The sequence below is a fragment of the Heptranchias perlo genome, chromosome 37 (genome assembly GCF_035084215.1).
Source record: "Heptranchias perlo isolate sHepPer1 chromosome 37, sHepPer1.hap1, whole genome shotgun sequence".
Taxonomy (NCBI): Eukaryota; Metazoa; Chordata; class Chondrichthyes; order Hexanchiformes; family Hexanchidae; genus Heptranchias; species Heptranchias perlo.
The window spans coordinates 18,435,487-18,456,841 of record NC_090361.1 but is presented as its reverse complement, the minus strand read 5'-3'; the positions used below and the strand labels follow the sequence as shown (position 1 = coordinate 18,456,841).

General features: G+C 45.6%; 1 protein-coding gene across 5 annotated transcripts in view; it reads right to left on the bottom strand.

Annotated features, from left to right (window-relative positions):
• The window catches only part of LOC137304550 (EVI5-like protein), a 406,109-nt gene that overhangs the window by 171,734 nt on the left and 213,020 nt on the right, over window positions 1-21,355 (bottom strand). For 3 of the 5 annotated variants that reach the window (XM_067973199.1, XM_067973201.1, XM_067973200.1), the window contains one exon: window positions 18,108-18,248. The exons of the other annotated variants lie outside the window; for them this stretch is intronic. In XM_067973199.1, coding sequence (XP_067829300.1) covers window positions 18,108-18,248 — 141 coding nt within the window. The remainder of the gene's footprint in view (window positions 1-18,107; window positions 18,249-21,355) is intronic. 5 annotated transcript variants of the gene reach the window in all.

Genomic DNA, 21,355 nt, shown 5'->3' with positions numbered 1-21,355 from the left:
TTACCTCCACCCGTGATAAAAGCGGTAAATGGCTCCCAGCACACCGCAGGTTTGAATAAATGATATCCAACAGCATTAATCACACATCAAGACAGTAAGCCACAACGTGTAGGTTACAATGAACAGGTTTCATGCCTCAATGGAGCAAAGTCCAAGTTCAGCAGAGCCTGCCTTTGCTTAACCCAATTAGCTAAAACCCAGTTCTAGCACTCCTCATCTACAGGAAAGCTCTGAAATCACTTTTCATTGAGGAGATAAAACAGGTGCCGAGCAGGAGGCAAAGTGAAACGTGGGGGGAAGGGGCAGATGATTCAGTTTACAGGAGTTTGGCTGAATATTTGAAAGCATGGAGGGAGGCGTCAAGGTGGCGGGATGCAAGAGAGAGATGACGAGGCAGAGCGAGGCGTTGAGGTGGAGGGATGAGGGAGGAATGCGTCAGGACGTGGGAGGGAGGGTCCATAACTCCCAACTTAGGCAGGGAAGTTGGAATCACATCCTGGAGGTGCACAGGTGCTGGAAGTAACCAGGTGGTGGTTCAGTTTTGGCAAAAATAGGCTGTAAGAAATATTGGCTTATCCAGATCTTAATATTGGACAGAAGAGTTGGAGAGTGCTGTGATAGCCTTTGGATCAATGAAGGTAGAGAGCTGGAGCTCTGCACCATCATATTTATGGAAACTCTTGGATTTCATCAAGGGATAGCACAGACGAAGAGGAGGGGAACAAGGATGGAACCCTGCAGTTCACCAGAGTTGACATTATTAGCAGAGAAGCCATTGTGGAGACGACAGGCATGAAGACAAACCAGGAGAGAGCAGTGCCATGGACTGCAGAGGAGAGAAGCTTGAGGACAGAGTGTCAATGATCAAAAACAACAGAGTTCACCAGAGGCACAGTCAGTCACTCTAGACCTCCTGTCACTTTGACCAGTGCAGTCTTAGTACTGTGGGGAGGGTGAAAGCTAGATTGGAGGGCTCTGAACAAGGAGTGGTCAGGGCATATTTGCAAGTCAAGAATGCAAAGAAAGGGATTGCTGGGAATAGAGCAGTAGCTGGAGAGAAGAGAAGGTTGGGTTATTTGAGGAGGGAGATGATAACATTAGTTTTGAAGGAGATTGGTTGTTGACTGGAGGATGGATTGGTGGATCTGGGATGAAGATCATTGAAAATGCTGAGAACAAACAGCAGGGCCGTCTGCATCTGAAAGACGAGGGGACGATTAGTGTTTTGCATTGGAGACCCTTTGCCAGGACTAGGTACAGCGAAGGGCTATAATCTGAAATTTTAATCAATCTTTTCAGATGCTGTGTAGTTGTAACATTTTCTGTTTTATTTCAGATTTTTAACATTCATGGGCTGCTTTCTTTTTAAATGTTTACCATGACGACAATATTTTAGGTTACTCAGTGGAAACATTCTGCAGTCCACTCAGAGTTATTCTTGCAGTACTGAATACGGGCAGCACAGCACACACACGCTCCTTCAACCTGCAACATGGAGGATGAAAATTTCCCCAGTGGGCACGGCACTAATCACAAGGTGGGAGTGAGCTGCTGACCACAGAAAATGTGTCTGTAGCTAACTGTGCCAAAGCCACTCTGTCCCAGACATACAGCGACTGTCGAAGGAAAACACTCACCAATTTCTCCCTCCTCCATGAGACGGTATCGGGGTAGTGCTTGGCATAAGTAATGGCACTGAAACTGGAAACTCAGCTCCAATTTCGGGGGGAGGGGAGGAGGAGAAGAAGAAGGAGGCACCTCCTGACCATTTAGTTCCTTGTTAGACAACGTGCAAGAAATTTATCCTTTTCAAAAAAAGCAAAATCTGCTCTAATCACATCTTTTGTTGCAGCAATGGGAACAGATCACAGCCCAATTTTTAAAAAAAAATTCGTTCACTGGATGTGGGCGTCGCTGGCGAGGCCGGCATTTATTGCCCATCCCTAATTGCCCTCGAGAAGGTGGTGGTGAGCCGCCTTCTTGAACCGCTGCAGTCCGTGTGGTGAAGGTTCTCCCACAGTGCTGTTAGGAAGGGAGTTCCAGGATTTTGACCCAGCGACAATGAAGGAACGGCGATATATTTCCAAGTCGGGATGGTGTGTGACTTGGAGGGGAACGTGCAGGTGGTGTTGTTCCCATGCGCCTGCTGCTCTTGTCCTTCTAGGTGGTAGAGGTCGCGGGTTTGGGAGGTGCTGTCGAAGAAGCCTTGGCGAGTTGCTGCAGTGCATCCTGTGGATGGTGCACACTGCAGCCACTGTGCGCCGGTGGTGAAGGGAGTGAACGTTTCGGGTGGTGGATGGGGTGCCAATCAAGCGGGCTGCTTTATCTTGGATGGTGTCGAGCTTCTTGAGTGTTGTTGGAGCTGCACTCATCCAGGCAAGTGGAGAATATTCCATCACACTCCTGACTTGTGCCTTGTAGATGGTGGAAAGGTTTTGTGGAGTCAGGAGGTGAGTCACTCGCCGCAGAATACCCAGCCTCTGACCTGCTCTTGTAGCCACAGTATTTATATGGTTGGTCCAGTTAAGTTTCTGGTCAATGGTGACCCCCAGGATGTTGATGGTGGGGGATTCGGCGATGGTAATGCCGTTGAATGTCATGGGGAGGTGGTTAGACTCTCTCTTGTTGGAGATGGTCATTGCCTGGCACTTAACTGGCACGAATGTTACTTGCCACTTATGAGCCCAGCAGTTAATGGGAATAAAGGAACATATAAATAAAAGATTTAAATCAGAAACTTAGTCAGGTTTACAAAGACTACAGGACAAAAATTCATCAGTCGAAAGGTTGGCAATTTTGAAGCTGCACGAAATGCAGCTCTTCGAGATTTCTGACAGTATTTCAGCTGCAAAAGCAGTTTATTTTTAAAAAAAATCTCACCCACTCCACCCAATCTGAGTAAAAGGTTGGTGTTACAATGGCTGACAACCACAAGCTCTGCTACGAATTTGCCTACTGACATTTTCACAGCTCCTTTTTATCTGATAAACTGCCTTTTACTGAAGCTTTTACCCAGCTGGTTCTCAAACCAGGAGGCCTTATTCATGTCAGCACCGGGTTTGCCTGAAAAACAAAGTGCTGGCTGGTGATGCAGCAAATTCAACTCGTGCTTCACATTGTACAGAATGTAGCATGGTGCAGCAAATGTATGTGCAGAAAGACAGCAGAAAATCATTGGACTCAGACCATGTAGGATGTTAGACAAACACCAGCCTCTCCAGCTTCTCACCCCCCCAAGGACACCAGCATCAGACGCCTCATCCCAAGTGCCAGGCTTATCCAGTTACTTCCCTTCCCACCACAAAAGTCTATTGACCATCTCTCAATCACAGTAGTGCAAACAACTCACTCACGACATTAACTATATTGGGCCAAATTTTGCTTCAGGGCATCTAGATGGCATCTGCCGTTAGTTAGACTTCCCCACACATGATTAGGTTTTTAAATGTTTGTGTGGCAAGTTGCTGAAAGTGCGAGCTGATAATGTTGCAGTGAGTGAAACAGGACCTCTGGGACCCGAGCGAGTGAACAGGGCAAGCAACTGTTCAGATTGAAGAATTGTGAAATTAACAGTGCAAGGACTGAGAAGGAAGCATAAATTAGAGTGGGTGAATTCGATGTCAAATCAGGTACATAAAGAGAGGGAAAAAAAAGACTGGATTGAGAGAGAAAGAGACAAAGGAAAGGTTAAAAAAAAATAAAAAATTTACATTTTTTAAATCTCCAGCAATTAAAACCTGACGGAATGAAACTCCATACTTCTAAGTTAATTTTCAGTGCCAGAGGGGTTGATTAGCAGTAATTAACACTTATCACGTCGTTAAAAGGATACCTAGACTTGAAATGACAACTCTCAGACGAGTTTAGTTCGTATCTACTGCACAAATACAGCAACTTCACACCAAAGCATTTCAATGGTGAGGCGGACAGCGAGATGCTGTTTTCGAAGCTAACGGTGGAGCAGTGCAACTCGGACAGCGTTTAACCACGTATCTGGCCCTCACCTTAAGTTAATGTACCATTTGCGCGTAAGTAACAGCGAGCGCCATTAGCCTCACCATTATTTTGACAGCAAAATCTGGCTCATTGTTACCCATCTACATGAGAGTTTGATCGAGAAACACCAAGCAGAAACGTTTAAATCCTTCACACTGTTTATAAGCAGTGCATGGCACCAGGTTTGTTTGGTAAACTTCTTGGAGGATACATGGATTTTCATAACTATCAAATCGTCCTTCAAACAAATGTAAAGGAAATAAAATCTTCAATTGCATGTGGATTGATTGACAGACAGTGAAGGAAAGTCCACCCACAGCCCCACACCGTAAACAAGGAGAGTGAAAGTAGCAACTGGCCTCAGTCCTCACTGACGGGAGTATGTCTCAAAGCACTTTACATCCAGGACACAGAGTAAGAGGCAAAGAAGGGATCTGAGAAGGTTTTTTGAATGAGACAAGGAGACAACAAGGCAGAGAGATCAGTGCACAGGGGTGCATCGGCTGAAGTGCTCACCTGTGCTGGAGCAGAGGATAAGGAGAGACCAGCGTCAAAGGAGTGGAGAGTACGTGCAAGAGCGCAAGGCAGGAGGTAGTCGCTACAGTATGGTGGGGAAGCTATGGAGGGATTGGAAAGGGATGACAAAGGAGGGAGTGGTGCTCAAAATTATGAAATAGTTTGAAGGCAAAAATTGAAAGAATGTTTCCTCTGGCTGGCAAATCAGTAACAAGGAGGCATGGGCTTATGATTTGTACCCGCAAGAAAAGGAGAGGTTAGAACAATTTTTTCTTGGAGGATTATTAGAACTTGGAAACATTACAAGGAGGTATTGAAATTGAGTCAATCCGAACATTTAAGAAATATAGAACATGGAGGAAAAATGTTAAAGGGTACAGGGAACAAACAGGGAAATGGGATGGGAGCAGAAAACTCTAATGTGGAACTAGGCACGATGGGACGAATGACTGCCTTCTTTTTCATGATTCTATGATAAACTGTATTCTCGTCTTTGGGTCCCTTTATGCAGTTCAGAAATATGAGCAGAACTTACTCCCTATACACCAGAAGTATGAAGTCGTCAGTGGATATTTCTTAAAAGCCACAGATGGAATATCTAGCCCTATAGTTCGGTACCTGAAATGTTCGGGGATTAGGCAGCTCAGGTGTTTTTATTGGAAAAGCAACAAAATGACTGAAGTGAAAAGAATAACTACAAGTTTCTCCAATTGCCAAGCCAGTTAATCCTTCAGTATGAATGTCAATGCCAGAGTGCAACAGCTACCACCATCAGCGTACAATCACAATAAAACTCAGCTAATGGCGCTCTGGTGATTCAGAAGGTGTGGCTTCAATCACTGCTACAGACGAGAATACTAACGCTTCAGTGCAGTTGTTGCACTGTCAGAGGTGCCATCTTTCGAATGAGGCATTAAACCAAGGCTCCATCTTTCTGCACCAGTCCAGATGGACATAATAGATCCCACGGCACTATTCAAAGAGCAGGGGAATTCTCCCAGTGTCCTGGCCGACCAGTATCAAAACAGATTATCTGGTCATTTATCTCGAGATGTTGGTGGGACTTTGCAAATTGGCTGCTATTTTTGCCAACATAAGAAGTGACTGACTTCAAAAGTAATTCATTGGCTGAGGACGTGAATGGCAGCATATAAATATAACTTCTTTGAGTACTGCTGAATAAAAAGATTATATCACAGCAATTGTGAAGCAGTTCAGAAGTCAGGCTCTCTCTTACAGCTTACATCTCAGGTATCTTTTTACCATTATATTCAAGGCTCCCGATTTGCTTCAGCACTGAAACTCAGTTCCCTTATTAAATCCCATTGCGAACAGATAGTATTTTACAATCACTGTCATGAAGAACTATTTCAAACCACAGCAGCTTCTAAAGATAACACACAATGCAAGATGCCAGTACCCAAGATGCTGGAGCCCAATCATCGCTAAGCACCAGAGCCCAGTGCAGTAATATAAAAGGATTGGGGCAGCCTAGGTCAATGGGCAGAGCGGTGGTAGATGGAGTTCAACACTGACAAGTGTAAAGTCACGAGACTAAGAACAAGAAGTGACAATTCGAAGTATAGAAACATAGAAAATAGGAGCAAGAGTAGGCCATTCGGCCCTGCTCCACCATTCAAAATGATCATGGCTGATCGTCTAACTCAGTACCCTATTCCCGCTTTTTCCCCCATATCCCATGATCCCTTTAGCATTAAGAAATATATCTATCTCCTTCTTGAATACATCTAATGACTTGGCCTCCACTGCCTTCTCTGGTGGAGAATTCCACAGGTTCACCACCCTGAGTGAAGAAATTTCTCCTCATCTCGGTTCTAAATGGCATACCCCGTATCCTGAGACTGTGACCTCTGGTTCTGGACTCACCAGCCATCGGGAACATCCTCCCTGCATCTAGTCTGTCTAGTCCTGTTAGAATTTTATATATTTTGATGAGATCACTTCTCATTCTTCTAAACTCTAGTGAACATAGGCCTCGTCGACCCAATCTCTCCTCATAAGTCAGTCCTGCCATCCCAGGAATCAGTCTGGTAAACCTTTGTTGCACTCCCTCCATGGCAAGGACATCCTTCCTCAGATAAGGAGACCAAAACTGCACACATTACTCCAGATGTGGTCTCACCAAGGCCCTGTATAACTGCAGTAAGACATCCCTGCCCCTGTACTCAAATCCTCTTGCAATGAAGGCCAACATACCATTCGCCTTCCTAACTGCTTGCTGCACCTGAATGCTCACTTTCAGCGACTGGTGTTCAAGGACATCCAGGTCTCGTTGCACCTCCCCTTTTCCCAATCTATCACCATTCAGATAATAATCTGCCTTTCTGTTTTTACAACCAAAGTGGATAACCTCACATTTATCCACGTTATACTGCATCCGCCATGTTCTTGCCCACTCACCCAATTTGTCTAAATCACATTGGAGCTTCTTTGCTCACAGCTCACATTCCACCCCAGCTTTGTGTCATCTGCAAACTTGGAAATGTTCCATTTAGTTCCCTCATCCAAATCATTGATGTATATTGTGAATAGCTGGGGCCCAAGCACTGATCCCTGCGGTACCCCACTAGTCACTGCCTGCCAACTGGAAACAGACCTGTTTATTCCTACTCTGTTTCCTGTCTGTCAACCAATTCTCAATCCATGCCAGTATATTCCCCCAATCCCATATGCTTTAATTTTGCACACTAACCTCTTGTGTGGGACCTTATCAAAAGCCTTCTGAAAATCCAAGTACACCACATCCACTGGTTCTCCCCTATCTATTCTACCAGTTAACCCTCAAAAAACTCCAGTAGATTTGTTAAGCATGATTTCCCTTTCATAAACCCATGCTGACTTTGTCCAATCCCATTAATGCCTTGCAAGTGTTCTGTTATCACATCTTTTATATGTTTTACAATAACGTGCAGAGCAGGAAAGAGATCCGAGTGTTTTGGTGAATGAACCATTAAAACAATTGTTTCAGTGTTTGAACGGGAAAGAAAAGGGTTCCTGGCACTGGAGTCTAATCCTTTGTGGATTGAAGCTATGTGACGCTCAAGGAACTAATCGATCACTCAATAGTTATGGATTAGGAAAGTCATTTGACCAGTGTTCATTACTTTATCCATCCAGAGAGATTCTACAATCTCCATTTTGGTATCTAATTGATTCTTAAAGATTCCAGAGTTTTCATCTCCATTGTTCTTCCTGGGAGTCTATTCCATATATTGATCACTTCGTGAGAACTCTGATACCAATCCAAAATTACCTTTTACTAGTTTAAATCTCTGTCCCCTTGCCCTACTCATGAGTTAAAGTAATATTCCAGATTTACCTTTTCCATTCCCTGAATAATATTATATCCCTCTATAAGATCGCCTACCAGACAGTCCCTGAACTATATCGCAAGCAAGAGCAAAATATTGCGGATGCTGGAAATTGAAAGTAAAAACAGAAAACGCTGGGAATACTCAGCGAGTCAGGCAGCATCTGTGGAGAAAGAAACAGTTAACGATTCAGGTCGATGACCCTTTGTCAGAACTGGAAAAAGTTGAAGATTAAACAGTTTTTAAGCAAGTAAAGAGCCAAAGGTGAGGGGGCGGAGGGAGAAGTAGGAAAAAGCAAAAGGAAGGTGGAGGGCAGGATTGATTAAATGACAAAAGGGACGATGGTGCAAGGCAAGGAGGGTGGTAATGGGACAAGAAACAAAGGATGGGTCTAGAGGAACTGTAAATGGCAACATCAGAACCATTACCAGCACTTGCTGTCCGAAAAAAATGGAAGCAGTGGTTCTGATCTGAAGTTATTGAAATCAATGTTGAGTCCGGAAGGTCGTAAAGTGCTTGATCGAAAGATGAGGTGCTGTTCCTCGAGCGTCTGTTGAGCTTCATTGGTACAGTGTAGGAGGCAAAGGACAAAAGAGTTCAGCGCGGGAGTGGAACGAGGAATTAAAATGGCAAGCGACCGGCAGGTCAGGGTCACGCTTGCGGTCTGAGTGGAGGTGATCAGCAAAGCGGTCACCCAATCTGCATTTGGTCTCCCCAATGTAGAGGAGACCGCATTGTGAGCGGCGGATACAGTACACTAAATTGAAAGAAGTACTAGTAAATCACTTTCACCTGGAAGGAGTTCTTGGGGCCCTGGATGGTGAGAAGGGAGGAGGTGAAAGGAGCAGGTGTTGAATCTCCTGCGCTCGCACGGGAGGAGAGTGGGTATTGGGGGTGATGAAAGACTGGACCAGGGTGTCGCGGGGGGGGGGGGGGGGGGGGGGGGGAACGATCCCTCCGAAATGCTGAAAGGGGAGGGAAAGATGTGTTTGGTGGTGGGATCGCGCTGGAGGTGGCGGAGAATGATACATTGAATGTGGAGGCTGGTGGGGTGGAAGGTGAAGACAACGGGGATCCTATGATGGTTCGGGGAGGGAGGGGAAGGGGTGAGGGCAGAAGTATGGGAAATAGGACGGACACGATCGAGGGCCCTGTCAATTACAGTGGAGGGGAATCCTCGGTCGAGGAAAAAGGAAGACATATCGGAAGCACTGGAGTGGAAGGTGGTAACGTCAGAGCAAATGCAACGGAGACAGAGAAACTGGGAGAAGGGAATAGAGTCCTTACAGGAAGCGGGGTGGGAGGAAGTGTAATCAAGGTAGCAGTTGGCTTATAATAGATATTGGTTGACTGCCTATCCCCAGAAATAAATAGAGATAGAGAAGTCGAGGAAGGGAAGAGTCAGAGATGGACCATGTGAAGGGAAGGGAAGGGTGGAAATTGAAAGCAAAGTTGATGAAATATTGCAGTTCGGGACGGGTGCAGGAAACAGCACCGATACAGTCATCAATGTACTGGAAAGAGATGATGGAGGGGACCTGAGTAGGACTGGAAGAAGGAATGTTCCCACATGGGTTCCCATAGTGACACCTTTTATTTGGAGGAAGTGAGTGGAATCAAAGGAGAAGTTGTTCAATGTATCAACCAGTTCAGCCAGGCGGAGGAGGGTGGTGGTGGATGGGGACTGGTTGGGCCGCCGTTCAAGGAAGAAGCAGAGGGACTGCAGGCCGTCCTGGTGGGGGATGAAGATGTAGAGGGACTGGACGTCCAGTGAAAAGGAGACGGTTAGGGCCAGGGAACCGGAAACTTTTAAAGTCGCAGATGTAGGTTGGAAGAGATTGGACAAGGGGGGAAAAAAAGTTGAGATAGGTAAAAATAAGTTTTGTGGGGCAAGAACAGGCTGAAATGATGGGTCTCCCAGGGCAGTCCTGTTTGTGGATCTTGGGAAAGAGATAGAAGCGGGCTGTGCGGGGTTGGGGGATCTCGATAGGAGGTCAGTGATGGTCCAGAAAACAACGACTTGATGTTCGGCAGTGGGGTCATGGTCCAGGTGAAGGTAGGGGGAGGTGTCGGAGAGTTGGCGTTCAGCCTCCGCAAGGTAGAAGTCTGTTCAACACAACAGCGCCGCCCTTGTCAGCAGGTTTAATGACAATGTCAGGGTTGGACCTGAGAGAACGGAGTGCTGAGAGTTCAGAGGGAGGTGGTTAGAGCGAGTGAGGGGAGTAGAGAAATTGAGATGGCCGATGTCACACCGGCAGTTCCCAATGAAAAGATCAAGAGAAGGTAAGAGGCCAGAGGGAGGGGTCCAGGTGGAACGAGAATTCTGAAGACAGAAGAGTCCGCTGTGCAGAGGGAAGAGTCCTGGCCAAAGAAGTGGTTGCGGAGGCAAAGGCAGAAGAGCTCAGCATCGTGTGGAGCTCGAAATTCATTGAGGTGAGGGCATAAGGGGATGAAGCTAACTAAGGCCTTTGCTGAGGACTGATCGTTTGGGGTCAGAGAGGATGGTGAGATTGGAGGGAGGGATGGTTTCAGAGGAAAGTGAAAGGGAAAAATGATCAAGAGGGGCATTTGTATCCTAGAGTTGTTGAACCTTGCGGTCCTTGACACCTGGAAGTTCCCATCCACCTCTTCCGCCTGGCTGAACTTGTTCTTACGTTGAACAACTTCTCCTTTGACTCCACTCACTTCCTCCAAGTAAAAGGTATCGCTATGGGAACCCATGTGGGTCCCAGCTAAGACTGCCTTTTTGTGGGATACGTGGAACATTCCTTGTTCCAGTCCTACTCAGGTCCCCTCCCTCACCTCTTTTTCCCGTACATTGAAGACTGTATCGGTGCAGTTTCCGGCTCTCACCCCGAACTACAAAATTTCATCAACTTTGCTTCCAATTTTCACCCTTCCCTCGCCTTCGCATGGTCCATCTCCAACTCTTCCCTTCCTCGACTTCTCTACCTCCATTTCTGGGGATAGGTTGTCGACCAATAAGCAAGCCCACTGACTCCCACAGCTACCATGATTACAGGAAGCGGGGTGGAAGGAAGTGTAAGGACCCTATTTCCCTTCTCCCAGTTTCTCAGTCTCATCTGTTCTGACTATGCCACCTTCCACACCAGTGCTTCCGATATGTCTTCCTTTTTCCTCAACTGAGGATTCCCCTCCACTGTAATTGACAGGGCCCTTGACTGTGTCCATCCTATTTCCTGTACTTCTGCCCTCACCCCTTCCCCTCCCTCCCAGAACCTTCCAACCTTCTGGACTCAGCATTGATTTCAATAACTTCAGATCATAACCACTGCTCCCCATCTTTTGTTCAGCAGGTGCTGGTAATGGTTCTGATGTTGCCATTTACAGCTCCTCTAGACCAATCTTCCGTTTCTTTACTTGTCCCATCACCACCCTCCTTGCCTTGTCCCATCATCCCTTTGGTCATTTAATCACTCCTGCCCCCACCAATCAGAGACCTTCCCTTTTATTCTTTCCTGCCCTCCCCTCTTTCCCTGCTTAAAAGCTGCTTAATCTTCAACTTTTTCCAGTTCTGACAAAGGATCATTGACCTGAAACATTAACTGTTTCTTTCTCCATAGATGCTACCTGACTTGATGAGCTTCTCCAGCATTTTCTGTTTTTATTTTATACTATATCCCTCTCTAAGATCATCTCCCAGACATCTCTGTTTCAGGCTGAATAGTCCAAGTTTCTCCAGGCTTTCCTTTTACCTCAGGCCCATGACACTAGGAGTTAGCCTTCTGCTTCTTATCTGCATGGCATCCAACACTTCAATGTCTCTGACCAGAAATGGACAGTTACAGTTGACCAGAACACAAGTGACCAGACAACAATTTGGCTATGATTTCCTCCACTTGTCATACTATTTCAGCTATGTAGGAACATAGAATGTGGTTAACTTTCCATTGGCTTTGTTGACTGTTGCTGTGCATTGTTGAACATGTTGAATCTCGAGTCTTCCAAGTCTCGTAGGTCTCAGCGTTTGTTTGAGAGGAGTTGTGAAAGTGTGAGCTGGGTGAGTGAGAAGATTTTGCTCTCTGCTCCAGCAATGAGGAGGGTGGGGGAAGAGAAAAAAGTAGTTTGTTCTGTGAGAACTATCCTACTGGTTTAATCATAAAACACATTTTAAAAAAATAATTGCAGTTTGATTTTAAAAGTAGGCAGCAACAGTGGCAGGGCAGACAGGAGAATTAATACGTGCACCACAATGTTTACTTCCTCTCTCAAAAGTGACCAAAAGCCTTTTGTGAGTTTTCTATTTGCTCAGTCAGTCTCCTTTGTGGAAAGGAAACTAATGTCATGGGAGGCTGAAGAGTAGCATCAGCCTGTGTCCCGTACATTGAGTATTTTAAATGTGAATATTCAATGGATCATGTCATACTGTTTATTAGCTGCTGGCAGCAGTGCTCAGAACTGTTACTTCTACAAGCTCATCACTGTCACGAGCAGATACTTAGCAATCACATCATTCAGAAAGGCAGTGAATGCAAAAATGAGAAAAGGCCATTTAAAGCAGCCAACTCACTCAGCAATGGCCCTGTTCTGTCCATTATTTCATCCCCACTCATCTCTGCTCAATGCTTCAATATTTAATACACAAGATGGCAAAAATAAGAGGTCAGAGTAGTCATCTTCTCCAAGATTGGAAATATATTCAGGACAAAGAATTTGAAAGACTGTGCAACAAAGCATTCTGACCCATGTTGCCCTGTGTTGTTTAAGGATCCCCCATAGCCCAGGTAAGGAGGCTCATTCAGCCCAAGTTAAAGTACTAGAAGTGGTGTTCCTCAGGGGTCAGTGCTGGGACCACTGCTTTTCTTGATATATATTAAATGACTTGGACTTGGGAGTACAGGGCACAATTTCAAAATTTGCGGCTGACACAAAACTTGGAAGGGTAGTGAACAGTGAGGAGTCGATAGCGATAGGCTTCAAGAGGATATAGACACACTGGTGGCATGGGCGGACACGTGGCAGATTAAGTTTAACGTGGAAAAATGCGGGGTGATGCATTTCGGTAGGAAAAATGAGGAGAGGCAATATAAACTAGAGGGCACAATTCTAAAAGGGGTGAAGGAAGAGAGGGATCTGGGGGTGTAGGTGCATAAATCATTGAAGGTGGCAGGGCTTTATAAATAGAGGCATAGAATACAAAAGCAAAGAAGTCATGATGAACCTTTATAAAACACTGGTTTGGCCACAACTGGAGTATTGTGTCCAGTTCTGGACACCGCACTTTAGGAAGGATGTGAAGGCAGAAGAGGTGCAGAAGAGATTTACTAGAATGATTCCAGGGATGGGGGACTTAAATTACATGGATAGACTGCAGAGGCTGGGATTGTTATCCTTGGAACAGAGAAGGTTGAGAGGAGATTTGATAGAGGTGTTCAAAATCATGATGGGTCGAGACAGAGTGGATAGAGAGAAACTGTTCCCATTGGCGGAAGGGTCAAGAACCAGAGGGCATAGATTTAAGGTGATTGGCAAAAGAACCAAAGGTGATATGAGGAAAAACTTTTTTTAAAAAAAAAAACAGCGAGTGGTTAGGATCTAGAATGCACTGCCCGAGGGGGTGGTGGAGGCAGATTCAATCATGGCCTTCAAAAGGGAACTGGATAAGTACTTGAAACAAAAAAAATGTGCAGGGCTATGGGGATAGGGCAGGGGAGTGGGGCTAGCTGGATTGCTCTTGCATAGAGCCGGCGCAGACTTGATGGGCCGAATGGCCCCCTTCCGTGCTGTAACCTTCCACGATTCTAAGCACTCGAGGTCCCATACTGGAAAGTACAATTTTAGTTGAAAGCTTATTTTTTTTGATAACAGTATAAAGAGTCAATAACAAATTCAAATAAGTGTGTTTTTCTAGGCTCAAAATTAGAGAAAGTGAGCAGAGCAAGTTCTACACCTGACCTTCTGTAGTTGCAGGTGGAGAGATTCCCTGCCCGAGGTGGAAGGCCTCATGAATCACCAATATAAAGCACACTGCAGCATCGCACATATACCTGCAATGCAACACCGAGATACAGCTCCTCAACAGCTTCAGAATTGGGGCTATGGGGCTAACTGGATCCATAAATCTTAGTCATCAGATTTTTAAAAAAATATTAAAACAAGCCTACTGCCAGGGTAAACAATCCCGAGGCTGCCAGCCCCTGGGCAAGCTGTCCCAAGGGCATAATGCTCGTGCTTCACATAGTATAATTATCCATCAAAGGGGAAAAAAGTTTATAAAATGAAATCTCAAAACTTTCTTTGCAAAAGTTGCAGATCAGTCAGATTACAAGGAGTGTCAGGTACTAAGTTACCCTCAACTGACTATTGCCTAGTTAACAGTGTGATATTTGACTAATCTATTTTCTACGTTTTAAGACCAAACATCCAGAACTGTAGCTTTGGCCCAACTGAACCTGAACTATGAGGTTTCAGAATTGATTTGGCCACGACTAAAATCAGTATCAAACCACATCCCTCAAAAATAATTGTGTTTAATAAGTGTATATTCACCATACACATACGATAATCTAAATCAAGAGGTCCAGGTTACAAAAAAAAAACTGAACTCTTGAAACTTTTTCAGATGCGATCTGAACTCCAAGACCAGAGCCTGTAAACCATTTCTATGCATCATCGTTCCACAGTGGTCAATTTATGCTTTTTGTTCCGCAGTAAACTTCTGCTTGTAATATAGGATACCAGTGAAAGGGAACACCACCTGCACGTTCCCCTCCAAGTCACACACCATCCTGACTTGGAAATATATCGCCGTTCCTTCATCGTCGCTGGGTCAAAATCCTGGAACTCCCTTCCTAACAGCACTGTGGGAGAACCTTCACCACACGGACTGCAGCGGTTCAAGAAGGCGGCTCACCACCACCTTCTCAAGGGCAATTAGGGATGGGCAATAAATGCCGGCCTCGCCAGCGATGCCCACATCCCATGAACGAATAAAAAGCGGCAAAAATAGATCCTTATTCTCAGTTCTATCCTGCCACATAGCATCAATAGAGGAGGTGCCATTGAACACAACCTAGTAGACTGTTACAGGATCAGATTTGTAATTTCAAGTCCTGTAAAGATTTCCAACCAACTATTATTTTAAAAAAGGAATGAGAGCAAGACTCCATGTCAATGGCCAGGTTACTCGGTGTGGTGTGAGGGAGAGGGGAGCAAAACGAGCAGCGGGAGGACAAAAAACTCCTGTTATGCCTCTGCTGTGGCTGACAGTACCTACATTAGTTTAATGGGTTAGTGCTGTGGGTTAGTTTAAGTAACAGTGTACGGGGAGGGGTCTACCAGGTCATGAGAGCAGCACAGATGTGTCAAACGTGCTGCGATGAATTTTAGGTTATTCAGAGAATTACAGCATCAAGAGTATTTGTGCTCATCCTGTTGATTCCAGTTTCTAAAAACATCATAAAAGGACAGATAACTGCTGCGATGGGCAGAATTTGGGAACTTGCTGCACATTTTGAAAGCTGTGGCCACACACTACTCTACACTCATTAAGACCCACGGAAGAGAGTAGTATTTGACCACAACAACAGCCTGCTGCATTTTTGGGCCTGCTGCTGGTACATTTAATCTCTCCCTGTATCTGAATTGACAAATCTCTCAGTGCAGATGCTGGACGAGCCCTGGCACCTGTTTAACTAGATCGAGGTTGTTTTGCCCCCATCGTGCGTGCACTGGTGCACAGTTAAACCGTCTGACGGGGAACACCTGTGCATCGCACTTTGATGGATACTGTTCATTTAGCACATGACTCTGCTGCTTTCTTCAGCACATGTCCCTCCGCTTTTTAAGAAAGGAGGGGGAAACCGGGGAATTATAGACCAGTTAGCCTAACATCTGTTGTGGGGAAAATGCTGGAGTCTATAATTAAGGATAGGGTGACTGAACACCGAGAATTTTCAGTTAATCAGAGAGAGCCAGCATGGATTTGTGAAAGGTAGGTCGTGCCTGACAAACCAGATTGAATTTTTTGAAGAGGTGACTAGAGTAGTGGACAGGGCAATGTCAATGGATGTTATTTATATAGACTTCCAGAAGGCATTTGATAAGGTCCCACATAAGAGACTGTTAGCTAAGATAGAAGCCCATGGAATCGAGGGAAAAGTACAGACTTGGTTAGGAAGTTGGCTGAGCGAAAGGCGACAGAGAGTAGGGATAATGGGAAGGTACTCACATTGGCAGGATGTGACTAGTGGAGTCCCGCAGGGATCTGTCGTGGGGCCTCAATTATTCACAATATTTATTAACGACTTAGATGAAGGCATAGAAAGTCTCATATCTAAGTTTGCCGATGACACAAAGATTGGTGGCATTGTAAGCAGTGTAGATGAAAACATAAAATTACAAAGAGATATTGATAGATTAGGTGAATGGGCAAAACTATGGCAGATGGAATTCAATGTAGACAAATGTGAGGTCATCCACTTTGGATCAAAAAAGGATAGAACAGGGTACTTTCTAAATGGTAAAAAGTTAAAACAGTGGATGTCCAAAGGGACTTGGGGTTCAGGTACATAGATCATTGAAGTGTCATGAACAGGTGCAGAAAATAATCAAGAAGGCTAATGGAATGCTGGCCTTTATATCTAGAGGACTGGAGTACAAGGGGGCAGAAGTTATGCTGCAGCTATACAAAACCCTGGTTAGACTGCACCTGGAGTACTGTGAGCAGTTCTGGGCACCGCACCTTCAGAAGGACGTATTGGCCTTGGAGGGAGTGCAGCGTAGGTTTACTAGAATGATACCTGGACTTCAAGGATTAAGTTGCGAGGAGAGATTACACAAATTGGGGTTGTATTCTCTCGAGTTTAGAAGGTTAAGGGGTGATCTGATCGAAGTTTATAAGATATTAAGGGGAACGGATAGGGTGGATAGAGAGAAACTATTTCCGCTGGTTGGGGATTCTAGGAGTAGGGGGCACAGTCTAAAAATTAGAGCCAGACCTTTCAGGAGCGAGATTAGAAAACATTTCTACACACAAAGGGTGGTAGAAGTTTGGAACTCTCTTCCGCAAACGGCAATTGATACTAGATCAATTGCTGAATTTAAATCTGAGACACCTAGCTTTTTGGCAACCAAAGGTATTAAGGGATATGGGCCAAAGGCAGGTATATGGAGCTAGATCACAGATCAGCCATGATCTTATCAAATGGCAGAGCAGGCACGAGGGGCTGAATGGCCTACTCCTGTTCCTATGTTCCTAAGTGTCATTTGCTCAGTTTGCTCACACAATGTGAGGAGCGAAGCTGGATCGGGTTATACGTTCAGCTCTATCACTCTTTATATTTGAAAGATTAAAACATATATAGAGCAGCAGGCAGCAACCCAGTTCAGTTGCTGGAATGACATCAAGGAGAAAGGACACTGCACATTAGTTTATTCTTCTCTGAAATGCTAATTTTGAAATCAACTGTTGTATGTTTGCTCAGTAGAAAGTGTTTTATTATCTGTAAAGCACACTACATCATTGTAGGAAAAGTATCTCCAAAAGCCACTTAGAATGTGACTACCCAAAGAAAGCTGTCCATGCATATGATTAATGCAAGTGATACCTGCTGGCTTGCTTTTAGTGAATTAGACTAATTGCTACCTGCCAGTAACCAACAATCCCACATTTATTCAGTCTGATTGTACTCTTCAGTAACAACAGTTATTTGTATTAGTTCAGTAACCAGCTGCCAAGCACTACATGAGAGGCAAACACACATTAGTTCATGGATTGGAGAGCTCAGACCTATACAGGATCACTCAGTGATATAACAGAACTCAGGATTCTTTTCCTTAGAAGTACTTAAGCCATCCATTTTAAAAATTGCATTTCTGTGCCTCAGCTCCTGGATGAGAGGGTGAAGGTGACCGACCCATTCCCAGGCCCTTTCCACTGTTGCTCGAGGTACCTTCTACACGATGTGTAAGAGCAGGCTAAAATGACTGGGCATTAGATTTCCTTCTCTTCTCGTGAGGAAGATCATGACCTCTCGATGGTGACTCAGCTATCCATGGGGCAGGGAACAAGAACCAAAAATCACTGGGACAAACTACCATTTGGTAGCTTTTCAGCTTGGTTAAGAATAATAGCAACACCTCCATTTAGCCTTAAATGTTACTGAAAATTAGCCAAGCAAGGGATCATTGTAAAGCAGCCAGATTATACTAAGCGCTTGTTGACCATGGCCCACTCAGCGTCAGTCTCCACTGGATACGCGACAGTGGAAAGGATCCAGTCCAACGCCTGCCTTTCCTTACCCTGAGCTCCTGCAGCTCCTGAATGGTGCTCTGTGCTTGTTCTAGTTTCTCACTGGCTGTGTTGAACTGCTGCTTTGCTACAGCCAGCTCTCGCTTGATGACGTAGTTCTCCTCGGCTTCCTGCGCCCTGGTTACTTGTCCCTGAAGGTAAACCCATGAGGGAGAGAAAGGTTAGCGACACAGATGGGCTTCCAACTCTTTGATGACCTAATTCCATTCTTATTCTACCTTAGAATTGCCTGGAAAACAAATAAGGTTGGTTTCTTTTGATCTCATTCAAAGCCTGCAATTTAAACTAGACCCAGGGCTTCCCCAGTTCATAACTAGTTTGTACAAAAATAGAGTTCGCAGATGGATCAGTGAGGTTATCTGCTGAGGAGCTGAACCACACAGGAAGACCTGTAATCCATGCTAAGTTAGCCAATCTCAGCTAAGACACCAGTAAGAGTGCATTCGCACCCTGCACTGGGTGTGGGGAAGAGAACAGAAGAGGGTCGGACTAGGTTGTGAATCTCCCCCCTCTCCAATAGCCTGCCAACATTCACAGTCAACATTCGCGCATGAACAATAGCAATTGGAAGAGGCATCAGAGGACAACCAGTGCTTTTGGGATCATTCCCAAGCAAGGAGTCAACGCCTTCAGGAATAGGACAGACAGAAAAAACAAGAAAGGGAAAAAAGAATGAATGGTATTGGTGCTAAAAGAGTCCAACACCTTAGTGACAGTCCCACGACAACACTCACTCCAGAAATCAATTCTGCTTCCCTGCCTATCTTTTCAAAATAATTTTGAAAGTGTAATAGTGCAACATCACCAAGAACAGCAATCGTGTAACAACCAACCCTGGAGGGGAAGAGAGACAGTGACATAACCAGGGGTCTGGAGAGGTTCTGGGTACATGCAGGAGGTGCTCACTGTCAAGGCAAATATAACCCACCTGTCAGCACAGAGGGAGGGTTGGGAAGAGGGGGAGGAGAGACAATTCAATTGAAATTTGGGCCACCTTGTGTCTATATTTGGGGCAGAAGAGGAAGAAAGCAGACGTGGAGATCTGCAAAATATGGAAATACTGGCAGATACACATAACAGCAGCCACTGAGGAGCCCGGCAGAGAAGGGACCTATCCCATCCACAACTCGGACTCAAGTAATCGAGGTTCCCATCCAAAATAGATCGAAGGGGAGTTCCAGGCAGCTGCTTGGACAGCCCTGGGCTCTGATGCCAATAGAACTGAAAAGAAACATAGAAAATGCACAAATTTCCCACAGGTGCTGCAGAAGAACTCGTCAAATGGGCAAGTGCCCGTAAGCCTCGAGCAGCAACCCACAACACTCTGCCCCAGCCACTGCCGCCTGATCAGTCAACCCAACAGCTGACTTTGTACCTTTCAACAACCAAAATACTGGCAAATCCCCCAAGGAGTGCCTCATCCAGGAAGCACCAACTCTACCCTCCAACCCATCCCTTGCAGATGCTCGCTGAGTTCCTTCTCTAACTAGTCACTGCTGAAACACAATCAGTTCAGTGGATCCCACCACCGGCTCTAGTGACTCTCCTCCACCACCCCCATGAAGTTGCTGATCTGCTCTCCACCTAGATCATCAGGAACCCCAATGGCTGAGGAGTTGAATAGATATCCCATCCCCAACATTCAGAGACGACTGCAGAAGGGCTTCTCCCAGCAACAGCAGCTCCTTCCCCTGAAGGAAATGAAGCCCAGCACAAAACCCATCAACTAAGTGCATCTCCCCCCACTACAGACTACTCCACCCCATGCACGGGACCAGATACCAGCATCCTTCCGCTGCGGCAACCACAGCAACACGAAGGGCAATGCAAGCCACAGAAAATCAGGCCCTACAACTCTAGAGGCTGAGACCCTGATACAGCAACAGAACCAAAGGCATGACTCCTGGCCATGGAAATTAGCCATGGACCAAAGGACGGCTACCTGCATCTAAAAAGGTGGAGTCTAAAGACTCAATGAAAATCTGCTGTCCACGTACATGGAGCTGTGATGCAAACCCCCAGGACCCGGGGCCTCGAAGATGCTGAAAAGCTAGCACTTTTGTAAATGACCCATCTACCGCAGAAGGGCTGCAAAATATCTGCAAAGGCAATGCCCTCGTTATCAGGCGCACTGCAACAACATCCAGAACTTTGTATCCCTAAGGGCCTGGAGGGAAACAGATCAATCCCAGGAGACCTTCAAATTCTTCTTAATTCTGGACAACAGGGAGGACTTGACCACGTTCCCATGGACTCGCGCTATCCCAGGCCTTTTTATACCATGACTCTCTAGTTTTCAGATGAAGGAAATGATGTTTTGGGTGACAGCCAAGATGGACAGTTTCCAAATCTTTATTTTTACAGGCATCTCCCCCAAGTGTCTGATACTATCAAAAGCTTTGTGTTTCTGCAAACAGTCTCCATAATCAAGCTATAAGCTAACGGATGATTTAGTCCATTACTCTCAATTCTGAAAGAGGATGCTCCATTCCCCTTCAATACCCCCCGTCCCAAGGAAAACCCCCCCACCCCTTGCAACCACATGGCAATAACAGCCTCCGGGAGGAGGAGGATGCACTTCGGGGACTTTGCTCCCTGCTAGAAATTCCACCTCACATCCATGACCAGCACAGAGGTTCCAATAAGTGTCCACCCCAAGGACAACAGGACACTTCAAGATGATCACAGGTCCAATTTGCCACAATAACCAACAGAACATCTTCGACACGTCCCCCACCCCCTCCGACCAAGGACGGAGGAAGCCAAACCCAAAGTCTGTCAGTGAACTATAATGGACCCAAGGACTCCAGCCACATGCACCTAATAGTTGTAACTTAATTTGGCACAAGTTGAGTGCACAACAGCATTCAAACATGGTAACATGGTGCTGGGTGGGGGAGGAGGAAAGAGGAGGAGGAGGAGAGAACACATTTCAAGCCTGAAGGCCCCGAAAGACAAGGACCACCAGCCCTTACACAAGAAAACATGAGCCGAACCTCAGGAATTGTACCTCCACTCCCTACAAATCCCCCACAAATACATCTCTACATATTTGCTTCCAGATCAAACAACTCAGAAAAGCCTCAGAGTTCTGGGAGTGAGACCCAGACCACCATATAATGGAGATACGTATGGGAGCATTTGAATAGATCCTCCCCAAATTGGGTTAGAGGAACAGAGTTAGTGTCTTAAAGCAGAGGATGAGAGGAAAACACAATACTGAACCAATTGGCCAGCA